The 16168-nt window shown below is 45.8% G+C and overlaps 1 protein-coding gene across 1 annotated transcript in view; it reads right to left on the bottom strand.

The window, feature by feature from the left end:
• Positions 1–536: 536 nt before the first annotated feature.
• MRPL11 (mitochondrial ribosomal protein L11) overlaps positions 537–16168 on the bottom strand; it is a 158920-nt gene continuing 143288 nt past the window's right edge. Inside the window, exons 5-6 of the mRNA XM_085857120.1 lie at positions 11956–12115; positions 537–856 (exon numbers count right to left, since the gene is read on the bottom strand). Coding sequence (XP_085713246.1) covers positions 754–856; positions 11956–12115 — 263 coding nt within the window. The 3' untranslated portion in view covers positions 537–753. The remainder of the gene's footprint in view (positions 857–11955; positions 12116–16168) is intronic.

The raw sequence follows: 16168 nt of genomic DNA, 5'->3' as shown, positions 1-16168 counted from the left end.
TGGAGTGACTACTCATGCAGAATGTTTCAATGATAACTATGATGTCATGTGTCATGTGGTGTGGCAGTCATGTTGGAAAAACGGAAGAACTTTGGACCTCTGTATCTCTGAAACTGCACCAAGGAAAAAAATTGAAACTTGGCACATAACAATTACTCCTCATGGGGAATGCGTGTGCTTTCTTGATGACATCATAGGTGTCTTCGTTACGGCGTCATAATTGCATATGTAAAACGCTACATCCGATAAGTATGGAAATTTTTGAGGGTCATCTTTGGGATAAAATGGTCCACAAATTTTTTTTTGATGACAGCATCTGTCATGTGATTCGGCAGCCGTATTGTTGTTTTTTTTTTAAACCTTCAAAAATCCTCTCTGAAATGGCTAAACCGGTCATCACTGACAGCATTTATAAAGTGGCAGTTCTAATTATGTCTCATTAATTACGTAGCACACCAGTACACAAACGCCACACAAAATACACCACACAAAACTACACAAACACCATACAACATGCCACACTAAACAAGTCTTGGTGAGGGTCTGCAATCTCCGATTGCTCTTTTTCTTGTTCTTTAATTGCTTTGTGGACCGACAAAACATCCAACCATTTTCACAGAGAGAGGAATTGCTCTGAGGTCACAAAGGATCCTGAGAAGCAGGATGTGAGGGCCATCATGCCGGCACAAGAGACAACATGAAACGCCTGCAGAAATATTCATGACTACTTAAAGAAGGTATTTATCTGCAGATCTAGATCTTCGAAGCCACCTTCTCAGCTGCAGCAGCAGCTTCCTCTAAATGCAGCTTCTCTTCTCGTTCTTTGAGGAACCTCCTGTAGTCATCTGCATCCAACCTGAGGGACACAGGAGGAAGTCCAGTTAAAGAATATAAATAGCTGTTCAGCATGATATTTGGGTGTTCAAGGGCATTACAATTTCATCGTGCCATCTGCCAGTCAAAACTGTGCTAAACGTTCAGCAATTTTGTCCCAAGAGGCCTTATACGGCTTCAGCAGCAGTGGTGGTTCCAGGAAGGCTCAGGAACTAATGTGATGACATCCCAGTGCATGGTTAAACCGTATGAGTCGACTCAGTGTGATGCCAATCACCTGCATGCCCAATGGAAACTCCTCAAAATTTGCACAGGGACTACCGTTATTACCTAAATCAAGATAATTATGCAGGAATAACATTTTGTTTGCTTGCAAATGAGTGGTAATGGCATTGGCAAGAATAAAGGCTCTTCGTCAGTGAGGTGACCGCTCAGATAATAACATGGAAAACTAGAACGACACCCGGTAGAGCGCATATCTCCGCCAGGTTGAACAGTTTACGTTTGTATCCTACTGATAGGCTCGATCTGCAATGGGACATTATCCAAAATCTAATCTGCTTGCTCTTGTCACTTGCACAACTCATCCACCTCGGTTTGTCAGAGTCCATCCACAACTTTTGGAAATATCGTGCTGCATATCATTTTTGGCCCCATCTCTCAATGATGAAGAATGACTTGAAAATTAAAAATAAATTCTCGTATCCGAATCCAGATCTTCACCAAAATCGAATCAAATCTTTTTCGTCAAAAATGCAACCTGTCCGCCAAGTTTAATCCAAATCTGTCCATAACTTTTTGAGATATCCTGCTCACAGACAATTTGACAAACAGACAGACCTCCATCCACTTTCAGTGGTGGAGGTAACGAGGGAAATTATGCAATGATGCAAATTATGTGCAGGAGGAGATCATTTAGCTCATCATGCTTGCGCTACACCAATACCATATTTAGTAAATCCTTCAATACCTCTTCCCTTCATGTGCAGCCTTTTGGTTGCATCATTGGTTAGAAGTGCAGATATGCGGCTGATGCAGTGCCCCTCTTACCAGTACACTGGTACTCATTTCGCAGACCTCGGAAGGATGACAGGCTGAGTCAACCCCCTGGTGTTTATTCAACGGAAAAACGGAGCTCGAACTCAGGACCCTAGGACCCCAAGCCAGCCACCCCAACCGCTAAGCCAACACCAGGCTATAATACGCCAGGCTACAAAATGAGAACACATATTATAAAGCATCTCTACTCTAAAGCTGGGATGGTCTGTTTGCTAACTCCTAAAATCTTTGGGCCAAACAAGATATGTGTCGCAGGGGTCTCTTGGTGGAGTGTCCTAAAGGGACCAGCGTCATGTTCTCATTGGGGGTGGGAGTGAAGGTGGGGGGGGGGAGCCTTCATGACAAATGTTGAAAGCCATGAGAGTGTCATGTGCAACTGCAGAAATTGTCTCTGAGCAGCAGGGGGATTAAAAACCAATTAAGTACTGAAAGGAGTCCAGCAATTGCCAAGAGATGAAAGCCTCATAACTTTGGCAATATACGAAGTTGTATAGAAAAGGTAAAGTTTTAATAAGACGAGAAATGGATGTTACGGTGTTTTTTGTATACCCTGTCGAGGCTCGTATGAGAACTAACACACAACACACAGCAACAAGGGGGGGGGGCATGAGACAAGAGGGGCACGAGTGGGAAGGACAAAACAGTGGGGAACAGAGACATTAGGAGATCTGTGAAAGGGAGAGGGATGGGGCGAGGAACACGGGGTATACAAGATGGACATTACAGGGACTTTCAGGAAGGAAAGCAGGGAATTTGAAGGAGGTGGGGTTGGGGTGGATTAGCGGGGGTAGAAAAGATTGAGGATTTGGATGGGGGATGATAAGAGGTAGTGGTGAACAGCTGTTTTGAAGGCCTGGAGGGAAGAATGGGATTGAATAGAGTGAGGGAGTTCATTCCAAAGGCGGGAAAAGAGGAATGAAAGAGAGGTGAGCAGTGATTCGTGATTTTGGTAGTTTTACCAGAATTTTCATCAATTTTCTTCCCTATTTCTCCATTGTCCTAGTAATAATTCCATGTTTTAGTATTGGTGCATGCTACAATCAACTGTGACATAAGCTTTATAAAACAACCATCATGACGAAAAATGGATGTGCTTACTAATTTCATGAACCTTTTTGAGAATAGCTACATTTTGAAGAATACTTTAATACACACATCCCTCATCACTCTCTTGTGTGTGCCATAAACTACATTTCCTTATGTCATTAAAGGAATCAGAAGCTGTGCCTTGTGATGTTGCTGTTCTCTCCACAGTCAGTGAGACAAATCAATGAGAATCCTCCCCTCCTCAACATGGGATGCCTATCAACAGTGTTTGTCCATCCTCTATCCTCCAAATGCTGAGCATCAAGTGAGGAAGCAACACCTACCCTTTTTGAAGTCTATGGACGGTCAGAATCGAACCCACTCACCCCCTTACTATTCTCTTCTTACAGTATCTTTCCATTGCTTCTCAAGGTATGACTAGAGAGGGGAATGTTTACTTTCCTCAAGGGTTGAAACCAACGGAGTAAAGTGATGCAAAATAGATTTAGAAATTGAAGAGGAGAGTGTTTGCAATTAGGGAAAATAACACACAGTCTGGTGGGGATATGCTCTAATTGGGTAAGTTAGGAGTAGTGCATTTGGATCAATGTTCCTCTTTTTGAGGATGATCTGATGATGTGAGATTGTCTCATTCGTTACTTTTTTATCCCGCCTCGACAACCAACTTCCACATTCTTTTCAATCTCATTCTTCCTTCCATGTGTTCAAGACGGATGTTCACCACCATCTCAGATCACCCCCCATCCAAAACCATGATCTTTTCTACCCTTGTTAACCTCATCCAAGTCCACGTCTTTCCTTCCTCAGAGTTTGCCTCTGTATCCATATTGTCCACCCCGTGTCCTCTTTTCCCACATTCCGTATTTGTCCAAGCCTCCCTCTACTTTGTCCCTCAATCCTGCTGTTGGTGAATCCCCCACCCTCTTCTCCTTCTCCTGTTCCTTTTGTTCTGTTATTCCCCGATCCGTTCTACAATTTAGCTCTTCCACGAGGCTAAACTTTGCATTCAAAAACAAATTATGAATGATGTGTGATATGGTCTGGTGTGGATAAAGTATTAAACAGCTTACATTTGAAATGCATTCTTAACTTCAAAAATTTGCCTCAACGATGATGCAACCAGCTGCTGAACTTGTAGCCGAATTCTGTTCCGCAATGCATTCGCTAATACAAGATTTTGAGTATACAAACCCTTTGACCCGATAATTGCTTCCACCACCCCCCTACCCCCCCCCTCATTCATTCTCAATGGCTGTATAGAGAAATTAAATGTGGATGATGTTGCAAAGGAAATTTTAAAAAACAAACAAAAAAAAAACAGCCAAAGTTGCACCATTTCCTCTCCCAATCAACAAAGAAAATTCCTTGGCAAAAGATACCGAGGCACAGATTGCAAAAACAAAGGGCATCCGGGAGGACAGATGGAATCGGATAAAGGCGAGTCAATCAACAATGAGTTTTGAACAATGTCTTAGAGGTCCCCGTGGGCTCGACAGAGGCCCAGAGCAATACCATCGGTCTCTCCTAACCAGAGAAGCCAACATTTGGGTGATGTCTTTGGTGTTTTTAACCGAGCACTTTAATTATGACATGTAGAAATGTAGAAATGTAGATGTAGATTTCTAATCATGTAGAAATGTCATAACATTCAGGCTTCGTTCTTTTGTTTTTACATGCCTTGGATTCTGTAGAATATAAACAATATTTCCCCAAGTTGAGGGGACCTGAGCACGACAACCACAACTGAACTCCAGACAAAAACATTAATATCCTCATTCGCACAAGTAATGATAAAATATCGTTGGTGACGGAGATCACACCATACATTTAATTATTATCTACCTTCCTATATTACCCAATAATTTCTGATATTAATGAGAAAGCCTTTTTACATGACACTGCAATTTGCCTAGCTAAAGCAGAGCTAGGTACGTCAGGGACATCCACTTCCATCGTTGGTTCGAGTAAAGCAAAAACAGGAAACGTGCGAGTGAAAACAAAACCCTTTACGCTCCATAGAAAACTCAAAAGTACCTGTTTTTAGAGGGTGCCAGCATCAAGGGCCAAGAAGTGAAGACTTTTCAAAACTAACAAAGAATCAACGGTGGATTCAAACGCAGGATAGTGCCGATCGAGAGCCGGTGGGAAAAACGATGAGGAGGAACGCATGGTCCATGGTTGGAATCATTCAGTGAACCTGTAGGCAGAGTGTGTAAGGCAGAGCTTTCAACACTGGCCGTGCGAAATGCTGTCGGCCAATTAACAGGGCTCATGCTTCTTGAGGAACTCGAGCCTACGCATACTTCGCACGAGTTTTGCCATTGCTGCCACATAGTCTGTTCCTCAAACCACACACCCCCATTATCATGCTGCTGGCTCTCCGCTGCATATGAGAGGATTGTTTTGAAGGAGTTTCAGTGCCATATACCCCCCTTTAGAGGTCTCACTGGGTCTTTGGTGTTTTCAAAGATTATTATTATCCCCATAAGGGTGTGTTTTATGTGCGCTAGCAGCAGCAAACAAGTTGGAATTTGTAACTTAATTTGTGATGCAACACTCGCCTCTGAACTGGCTATCCTGGGTTTGTATCCCGACCCAGCTATGAGCTGTCGACCCGGTGGCCTGCAGGCAGGGCGATTAATCAATGTGTATGTCGTCCCTCGGATGTACATTAAAACTGGGCGTCCCATCTGCCGACATTAGTTGGTGGAAGTTGAAGATCCCATGGTGTCCTTCATGAACAGTAGACGAGCTATCACTGGCACCCTGAACAAATTACAAATTCCTGCATACTCGGTCGAGTATCCTGCGTTGGAGTGGCGACCCATTCAGGATTGTAATCATAGTCAATAAACTGCTTGGGGCATCGTAGATGATGATGATGAAGATGATGATGCAGCAGCACTCCAATTTCGTTTTTTAAGTATTTCCAGTTATTGCTTCTCTAAGATTCCTTAAAAAAATAGCAACATATGATACCATAACATGGTCTGGAAGAATGTTTGGCTAACACGATGAAAAGAGGTGTTTTGGGGATGTTTTGTCGCCACCGACCACCAAGAACTGGAGAAACAATACCTGAAACTACTTCACTACACAGTCTGGCCGATGGCCTTTTGGTCGTCCGAGTCAAATATGCATTTGCAACATAAATAGATAAATGCAAGTGAGGTGATGGCTCATTTTAAGTTTGGAGCATACTACCTGAGTTATTTTGGTGACTTGTGAGAACCCAACCCAGACTACACACCTCAAAGGCAGGTCCACTACCTCTGAGCTATGCTGTCGGTCCCGAATGGCAATGCAAGTGATATATTTGGTGCAAAATATGAAATGCAGTCAGTACCTGCTGCGATGTGGAGATGAACAAAAACAAATAAATTCGTTTTGTTTGCCAACACTCATATACCTATCTCAGCAGGTAATATGAAATGAGAAAAGTCACACAAACAAAAGTCTCTCTCAATGATCCCAAATCCTGTAAACCCTTCTAACTTCAGCCCTTCTCCAAAGTGCTGTTTCCTTCAAGTTCGACATGAATCGGGAGACACAGATTGGTCCATTCCCCCTCTTCAAATAATGGCTGCTCTTACAAAAGATACATACAATACAAAAGAAAACACACACACACACACACACACACACACACACACACACACACACACACACACACACACACACACACAATTGTACAGTGTTGGCTTTTCCTAAAATATTACATAATTTAAATGATTGCTGTAAATGATGTTAATTTCACAACATCCTATTCAACTTTATTGATATTGTAAACCTCAAAATATCATTCCCTTACCAAAAGTAAGAACCTTAACTAAAAAGCAAAGCAACACCTGTGCACGATTAGCAACAACACACAAAGACAGCAACAAGAGTGTTGAGTGTGCGCAATGTCGAGTGCATGAATGTGTGTGTGTGTTCGATATAACTTCTCTCTCTCACACACACACACACACACACACACACACACACACACACACACACACACACACACACACACACACACACACACACACACACACACACACACACACGCGCGTTTAGCTAATCATGGTTCTTCAAATGAGAACACACCTCCGTACTCTATCGTGCCAAAACCAAAACACCACATGCTAGGATGGAAATTTGTGGCGGTGTGTTCAGTGAGTGCACATGTGACACTGCCAGCAAAGATTATGCACAGCTTCCTTATTACAGCAATACAATGTTGTAGGCAATTTAATAAGAGAGTTACTCTGATCGCAAAGCACTGGGAACTATTGTGTTTCACCTTAGTTGGGGACATCATCAAGGAATCGAGGCCTAATGCGGAATTGCACGGTACCGGCACGAAGGCAATGGCATAGATGATGTGATGCACCAGTCAAAGTGAACTTGTACTGTGCCAACACTGTCCAATTCCATCGGAGTCAGCCATAAAGAAACCATACCTCCTCTCCACTAGCAAGTTGGCACTGTGTCCACATTGTGCTGACATTTTCCATGGCACACCAGTACAAACACCGAGCTGAGATACATCAGCAAACGACCTCCCGACATTCGAACATGCTTATGTCGCACCCAAATAGTCCACTAGAAATGATTGCATTGACTTGATGATGTATCATGTGTACGCCAATGAAAGAAATCCGTTAATTACGAAGCTGTAGTAATGGACTGTCCAATGACACTGCCTCATGGTTAATTTTTTGAAAAGTGTGGAAAGAGTCTACATGCTGTCCAGCCTTGTTCTGGAATGGAGAAATCATCGTAATTGTGGAGGCAAGGTGCATCGTGGAGGCAAGGTGCATCGTGGAGGCAACGTGCATCGTAGAGGCAAGGTGCATCGTGGAGAAAAGGTGTCATCGTGGAGGCAAGGTGCATCGTGGAGGCAAGGTGTCATCGTGAAGGCAAGGTGTCATTGTGGAGGCAAGGTGTCATTGTGGAGGCAAGGTGTCATCGTGGAGGTAAGGTGTCATCGTGGAGGCAAGGTGCATCGTGGAGGCAAGGTGCATCGTGGATGCAACGTGCATCGTGGAGGCAAGGTGCATCGTGGAGAAAAGGTGTCATCGTGGAGGCAAGGTGTCATCGTGGAGGCAAGGTGTCATCGTGAAGGCAAGGTGTCATTGTGGAGGCAAGGTGTCATTGTGGAGGCAAGGTGTCATCGTGGAGGTAAGGTGTCATCGTGGAGGCAAGGTGTCATCGTGAAGGCAAGGTGTCATCGTGGAGGCAAGGTGTCATTGTGGAGGCAAGGTGTCATCGTGAAGGCAAGGTGTCATCGTGGAGGCAAGGTGTCATTGTGAAGGCAAGGTGTCATCGTGGAGGCAAGGTGTCATCGTAGAGGCAAGGTGTCATTGTGGAGAAAAGGTGTCATCGTGGAGGCAAGGTTTCATCGTAGAGGTAAGGTGTCATTGTGAAGGCAAGGTGTCATCGTGGAGGCAAGGTGTCATCGTAGAGGCAAGGTGCATCGTGGAGAAAAGGTGTCATCGTGGAGGCAAGGTTTCATCGTAAAGGCAAGGTGTCATTGTGGAGGCAAGGTGTCATTGTGGAGGCAAGGTGTCATCGTGGAGGCAAGGTGTCATCGTGGAGGCCAGGTGTCATTGTGGAGGCAAGGTGTCATTGTGGAGGCAAGGTGTCATCATGGAGGCAAGGTGTCATTGTGGAGGCAAGGTGTCATTGTGGAGGCAAGGTGTCATCGTGGAGGCAAGGTGTCATTGTGGAGGCAAGGTGTCATTGTGGAGGCAAGGTGTCATTGTGGAGGCAAGGTGTCATCGTGGAGGCAAGGTGTCATCGTGGAGGCAAGGTGTCATCGTGAAGGCAAGGTGTCATCGTGGAGGCAAGGTGTCATTGTGGAGGCAAGGTGTCATTGTGGAGGCAAGGTGTCATCATGGAGGCAAGGTGTCATTGTGGAGGCAAGGTGTCATTGTGGAGGCAAGGTGTCATCGTGGAGGCAAGGTGTCATCGTGGAGGCAAGGTGTCATCGTGGAGGCAAGGTGTCATCATGGAGGCAAGGTGTCATTGTGGAGGCAAGGTGTCATCATGGAGGCAAGGTGCATCGTGGAGGCAAGGTGTCATTGTGGAGGCAAGGTGTCATTGTGGAGGCAAGGTGTCATCGTGGAGGCAAGGTGTCATCGTGGAGGCAAGGTGTCATCGTGGAGGAAGGTGTCATCGTGGAGGCAAGGTGTCATCGTGGAGGCAAGGTGTCATCGTGGAGGCAAGGTGTCATCGTGGAGGCAAGGTGTCATCGTGGAGGCAAGGTGTCATCGTGGAGGCAAGGTGTCATCGTGGAGGCAAGGTGTCATCGTGGAGGTAAGGTGTCATCGTGGAGGCAAGGTGTCATCGTGGAGGCAAGGTGTCATCGTGGAGGCAAGGTGTCATTGTGGAGGCAAGGTGTCATCGTGGAGGCAAGGTGTCATTGTGGAGGCAAGGTGTCATTGTGGAGGCAAGGTGTCATCGTGGAGGCAAGGTGTCATTGTGGAGGCAAGGTGTCATTGTGGAGGCAAGGTGTCATTGTGGAGGCAAGGTGTCATTGTGGAGGCAAGGTGTCATCGTGGAGGCAAGGTGTCATCGTGGAGGCAAGGTGTCATCGTGGAGGCAAGGTGTCATCGTGGAGGCAAGGTGTCATCGTGGAGGCAAGGTGTAAACGTGTAGCAGTCTATTTGAAACAATATTGTTTATACTGCGAAAAAAAAAAAAAAACCACAAAAGCAACTGGCACTGGATCTCAACAGGCATGCCACAAGGTCTAGAGAAGATGAAGTCAAGTAGATTGGAAGAGAGGAGGTGTGTCTTGCGATGATCTGCACAGAACACCCGAACGGAATCCAAAGCACATTCCTTTTGTGCTTGTAAGAGAAAATGTGTTGCGTGATGTTTGGTAAGTCTTGTGTGTTGATGCAGCAAATGTCAAAAATCTGTTTCTGCCTCTCAAAGACCATTATATTCACGCATCAATCCAATGACCATCACAAGGCTAAACAAATATTGTTTTTCATGACAAAAGTATGGTTGTACATTTTTTTGTGTGTGTGGGCAAGATATAGGCTCAAGGAAGAGATAGAGCAGAATGGAAGGGAACAAAATGGAAAGGGGAAACACCAACAGCAGAGTAGAAGTGAGAGTGAGATCAAGGGTAGGGGGAGAAGGACACATTGGGGGGGGGTGGGGTGAACAAGATGCACGCAAACTGAAAAAAAACAGAGCAAGAAGAAGCGGACAAAGAAGAAGCAGACGAGAGTGAGGATACATGGAGGTGAGCAAGCTGCACACAAGCTGAATGAAACACAGCAAGAAGATGAAGAGGAAGAAAAGAAGAAGGGAGGATATGTCGGGGTAAACAAGCTACACACAAGCTGAATGATATACAGCAAGAAGAGGAATGGTAAAGCGGAGATGAAACAGAATAGGAAGAAAACAACCGGCAACGAACAAACGAAGAGTTTTTTTGTTTTTTTTTGTATACCTTGTCGAGGCTCGTGTGAGAGCGAACACACAACGCACTGTGCACAGCAAGGGGGGGCATGAGACAAGAAGGGCGGGAGTGGGAAGGACAAAACAGTGGAGAACAGAGACAGGAGTTCTGTGGAAGGGAGAGGGATGGGGCGTGGAACATGGGGAATAGAAGATGGACATTACAGGGACTTTCAGGAAGGAAAGCAGGAAATTGAAGGAGGTGGGCTTGGGTGGATTATCAGGGGTAGAAAAGATCGAGGATTTGAATGGGGGATGATAAGAGGTGGTGGTGAACAGCTGTTTTGAAGGCCTGGAGGGAAGAATGGGAATGAATAGAGTGAGGGAGTTTATTCCAAAGGCGGGAAAAAAGAGGAATGAAAGAGTGAAGATGAGCAGTGATTCGTGATTTTGGTAGTTTTACCAGAAGGGGGTTTTTGGCGGACCTTGAGCACTCTGCGGAAATGTGGTGGGGACAAATCGCAGAGAAAGCAGGGGGGGGCGAGGATGGAGAGGAGACGGTATAAGACAGAAAGACCACCGACCTGCCTGCGGTGAGAGAGTGAGAGGCCCAAAGACTCAGCCTCATTGCGGGAGATGCCAATGATCTGAAATGCCTTGGTTTCCAGAGCGTGAAGCCGAGAAAGGTGAGAGGCAGGAGCACCAGCCCAGAAGGTAGAACAGTACTCCATCAGGTTGCGGAGGAAAGCTTTGTAAGTGGTCAGGAGCTCAGGTGGGCCGAGGAAGGACTTTGCACGATGGAGGATTCCCAGTCGGCGACTGGCTTTTGAGGCGAGGTTTGAAATGTGGTTCTCCCAGTAAAGATCATGGCAGATCGTGAGACCCAGAAGCTTGAAAGAAAGGACTTCTTCTAGAGGATTGTTTAGAAAGTGGATGGGTGGGTTTTTGTAAACGGTCCTTTCGGAGAGACATAGTGAGAGTGTGAGATTTGTCCGGATTAAAAGACATGTTCCACGTGTTGGACCAGTTTGTGATTTTACCCAGATCTGCAGTGAGCGAAGAAGCTGTTGTTTGCCGGTCTGAGTGATGACAGATGGTACGGCAGAGAGTGGAGTCATCAGCAAAGAGATAAAGAGGATTTTCCAGAGAGTCAGAGAGATCATTGATGAAAACCAGAAAAAGAACAGATGAGATGAGGGAAAGGGAGGGGAAAAACACACACAATAACCTGAATAAAAAGAGTGTTTTGGATTGGTGTCATTTGGGGTAAAAGAGATCATGTGTATGGATGGGGGATGACCAGAGGCAGTGGTGAATAGCGGTCTTGAAGCCTTGAATGGAAGAATGGGACTGAACAGAATGGGGAATTTGGTTACACAAGCGAGAGAAAAGAGGAACAAATGAGTGGAGGTGAGCAATGAGCCTGGATTTGGGGAATTCCAACAAGAAGAGGCTTACTGGCAGACCCTTGTGCACACCACAGAAACCTGAGAGAGGCAGTTAATTGAAGTTATGCATTCAAACAACACAGCAATCGACTTCTTTAACTGCAAACATAAAGTGACGTCACAGTGGAGTGAATAAGAACAAGAGGGCGGTGCAAACACTCACTCTTGAACAACTTGGATTCCGATAGATCGCGCAGAGCCCAGGATGGAACGGCAAATTCTCTCCATGGACATGTCACGTACCTGAAATCCCTCATCCTGCCCTTTCACCAAAGCTATCTCATACACATGTTTGAGTGTAATCATGCCGGCCTTCTCATGTCCTGAGAGATATAAAGCACAAGGACGATAGCATTTAGTAAGGATACATTAATGTCCACTCGTAAGACATTCAACACACACATCCTACACCCCTTACAAAGTATCAGAGAGCCTACATGTTCCAATTCACTCCTGGCTGGTGACCACTATCTTGCAAGGTTCTGCCAAAGCAACCCCTTGACAAAAAATACAACGAGTGGTCTTGCCATTATTCACTCAACTGGGTCAGGATTTTAACCTTTAAATATTAGAAAACAATATGAAAGCTGAGCTCGTTGAGCCTACCCCGAACCCCGTCAAACATGGATATTGCTGGGGATCCAAAAGCATCAAATCAAAGTGCACATTCCCCCAATTATGACACCATCATATACTTTCCTTTCATAAAGGCTTAAACTTCAAAATCAGAGGCAACACGTGCACGCCAAATCGATAAGGGTCGTTATCATGCTAAGCACACAAGATGCAAAACTATCAAAGGTAGGAGTAGATTGTGTGTAAGGACACGGATTGCAAATTGAAATGTCTGCATGACTGAAGGCTGCGGTGACGACGACATTAATGGAATGGGAATTGTGCAGTATGCTCGATTGAAGGTTGCAAAGGTCTGATTGGTTGGAGATAAGAGGTAGGCTCTTTGAGCAACAGATGCAGCGACAGAGATCCAGAGGAAATAGCAGGATGTGAATGAAGAAAGGGGGATTCATTCTTAAAAACGAAACATTAATCTTTAATTGTCCTGGTCCGACAATGGTCGAACGTCTGCTGACAAAATCATCGCCTGCGCCGCCATGTTCCACTTTACCGACGACGTCAAAATTGCATGGGACCTTGGACGTAAATGTATGCCAAAAAGGCAAAACCTTCGACCTTCACAACTGTTTCTGCCAGTGCCGGATTAAGCCTCGGCTGGCCCTAAGGCATATTTTGAAATTTTAGAGAATGGCCTGAAAATTTTAAACTAGATCTCGGGCTCCTGGAAATGGACCCCAGACAAAAGATGAACTGATTAAAGAACAAAATATTTAATACAAAAAAGACAAGTATTTAATGTGAAAAGAAAATAGTTTATTTAATCCCTCTATACAATTTGCAAAATTGTGGCTATACAATACAAAAAATTTTGTGGCCCGAATTTTTGGCTGGCCCTAAGGCACATGCCTTGTCTGCCTAATGGTTAATCCAGCACTGGTTTCTGCCCCACATCTCCCTCTACTCCCACACTCCTCGACTTTTCCATCCAAGCCCTCCCTCATACCAGCTTCTCCTCCTTTACCTTCCCTTTTTTTTTTTTCATTTTCATCAATTTAACTCTCCACCCCACACACAAACCCAAATGGTCCCTTTTGTACACCTAATACATCAATGGCACCATGCCCACTTGTTACCCTCATCACCATAAATTACAGTTTATACATAAACGTCATGCTCGGCAACAAGCCAATTGTCGGACGTGTTGCCAGGTTGTGTTCACCGTCGCCCATCACCACCTGCATCAGCATGCTCACCCATCAAGTGTGCTTTGCTCGATCGGGCAACAGGGGGCAGAAAGCTGCCGGAAATCGCTGCTGGCACGGATTAGCGCTTAGGGAAGAGCATTTATCTGCCTTATTCCCACTCACTTACAAGACACAAGACAAAATCTATTGCGAACACAGCAGTAGCTCTAATAACATTCACCCCTCTGTCTCTGTCTGTCTCTGTCTCTGTCTCTGTCTCTGTCTCTGTCTCTGTCTCTCTCTCTCTCTCTCTCTCTCTCTCTCTCTCTCTCTCTCTCTCTCTCTCTCTCTCTCTGTCTCTCTCTCTCTCTCTCTGTCTCTCTCTCTCTCTCTCTCTCTCTCTCTCTCTCTCTCTCTCTCTCTCTCTCTCTCTCTCTCTCTCTCTCTCTCTCTCTCTCTCTCTCTCTCTCTCTCTCTCCTTGGCCCCTCCATCCACCACCACATCCCATCTGTTTTTAATTCCCTCCCCCATTGTCTCCATCCTCCCTCTCCCTCACTCAGTATGAGCAAAAACAGCCAGGCTCCGCCGGCAGGCAGTCAAGATGAAGCGCCTGTCAGCATTTCTCATTTAAGCATCGCGCAATTAGGCGGCACGAGTCGTGCAAGCGAAACAGAAGAGTGCAGTTGGAGTCAAAAACACTCTCTTTCAAACTATTCGAGGAGTGCTGGGTTTTGTCTAAACATTTCCGGATGATTGATTTGTTTCTGTGATGTCAGTGTTGCCCCGTAGTAAAAGAGCAATTTTTGGATTAAAAAAGAAAGAAGGAAGATTAGACAGAGACTGGCGATTGATACTTCTATTTTGAGTTGCTTGCTTTAACTTGACTCAACGGAATGCTGTGTCGTGTATAATCGGATCGTTCTACAATTGGTTGTGTTTGTTGGTTGATGTTTATGGAATCTGTGACATTTCACATTGTGACATTGACTTGGTGACGTCAATATTCTCTTTGTGACATTCAGGATTCTTATGACTTTCTTTTCTGTGTTGTCCAATGCTCATGGAGGAGCTTGTACAGAGTGTTCCAAAAAGACCTGGACAACTTTGGTTGTTAAGATATTTGGAACCACAGAAGATACTGTTACAAATCTGGAAGCCTTTTGCACACAGACAGCCAGAGTCCCCGTAGTTCAGTTATTTCAATAAGTATGTGTTTATAGTTAGAATCCATTCCTTCTGTCTAATGGGAATTTCATATGTGCGCTACGAGTTATTTTTTAGAAAGGTTTTTACATCTTCAACAACTACATCTACAACAACTACATCCACTACAACAACGCCACCGTCCCGCACTCGACCGGTCGCCATTGCCCACGTGTTTTTGGCTGAAGGCGTGGGGATAGCCTCCAACGCCTCAGATCGAGGCTCCGTCCCAAGGAAGGGCATGGACCGTTTCCTCCAGCCAATGAGCAAAGGGGGAGCATGACACGCACACCCCAGCCAATCGGGAGGTGACCACGAGGCATCCGACAACCCCTCGTCCAATCAGGAGGCGAGTGGGAGGAGAAGAGACCCCTCCCACCTCAGAACGGTAGAGTGGTTGTCTGGACCAGTGTTGGGCGGACAAGGGTGCGTTGTGCAGGATCGTGGCGATTGCGGTCTGTGGTCTTGGTGGTGAGTGTGGCTTGGTCTGGGTCGTGGGTTCGAGCCCCACCGTAGTGGTTTGCATTGGAGCGCTCGAGCTGGGATCCCCGTTCCCGTCACGGACTCCGAGCTCCACAAGTGCGGGTCCGGTGAAACCGCACGAGGCGGGGAGGTACCCGAATAGGCCCCTGCCCTCAGCTCGCCTTCCCTCCGAGCTGAAAGGCCGAAATAAAGACCCGACGGGGCCCAGTTCATGTGTGTGTGTGTGTGTGTGTGTGTGTGTGTGTGTGTGTGTGTGTGTGTGTATGTGTGTGTGTGTGTGTGTGTGTGTGTGTGTGTGTGTGTGTGTGTGTGTGTGTGTGTGTGTGTGTGCGCGCGCGCGCGCGCGCGCGTGTGGCACCAGTCTGATAAGTAGAATTGTGTAAGTGCTTTCCTTTGCTTATACATTGCCTGCCTTTTATTCGTGATAACTTTGCTCGGTGTTCTCCTCCTCGATTATTCTTTGTAAAATAAACCCGTTAAATGTACCAGCTCGTTTTCTGTGCTTTCCTTCATTGGCCCAGCAAGGTGCGTATTGTGAATTAGTAAGACCGTTCGTGTGGTAGGTTGTTCACTTGGTCCGGCACGGCTTTGGTAACTCCCGCTCGGTTACGCCGGATCCGAGTCGGTGATTGCGACTCGATTCGGACAAAGTCGGCCGAGGGTGTGGTTTTCGGTCATGCATTCGGTCATGCTGAAAGGTGAACTTCCGTCACAATTTCAGCTGTCTTAAAGAGGGCAGCAGGTTTTCCTCAAGGATTTTTCTGTATTTTGCTCCATCCATTTTCCCTTCTATCCTGACAAGTGCCCCAGTCCCTGCTGATAAGAAACATCCCCATAACATGATGCTGCCTCCACCATGCTTCACAGTAGGGATGGTGTTCTTTGGGTGATGTGCTGCGTTGGGTTTGCAGCAAACGTAACGTTTTGCA

This window comes from Eptatretus burgeri, chromosome 15 (assembly GCF_056783735.1).
Source record: "Eptatretus burgeri isolate ZD-2024b chromosome 15, Ebu_testis_v1, whole genome shotgun sequence".
NCBI classification, from domain to species: Eukaryota; Metazoa; Chordata; class Myxini; order Myxiniformes; family Myxinidae; genus Eptatretus; species Eptatretus burgeri.
The sequence above is the reverse complement of the archived record's forward strand: the minus strand, read 5'-3'. Positions and strand labels throughout refer to the sequence as shown.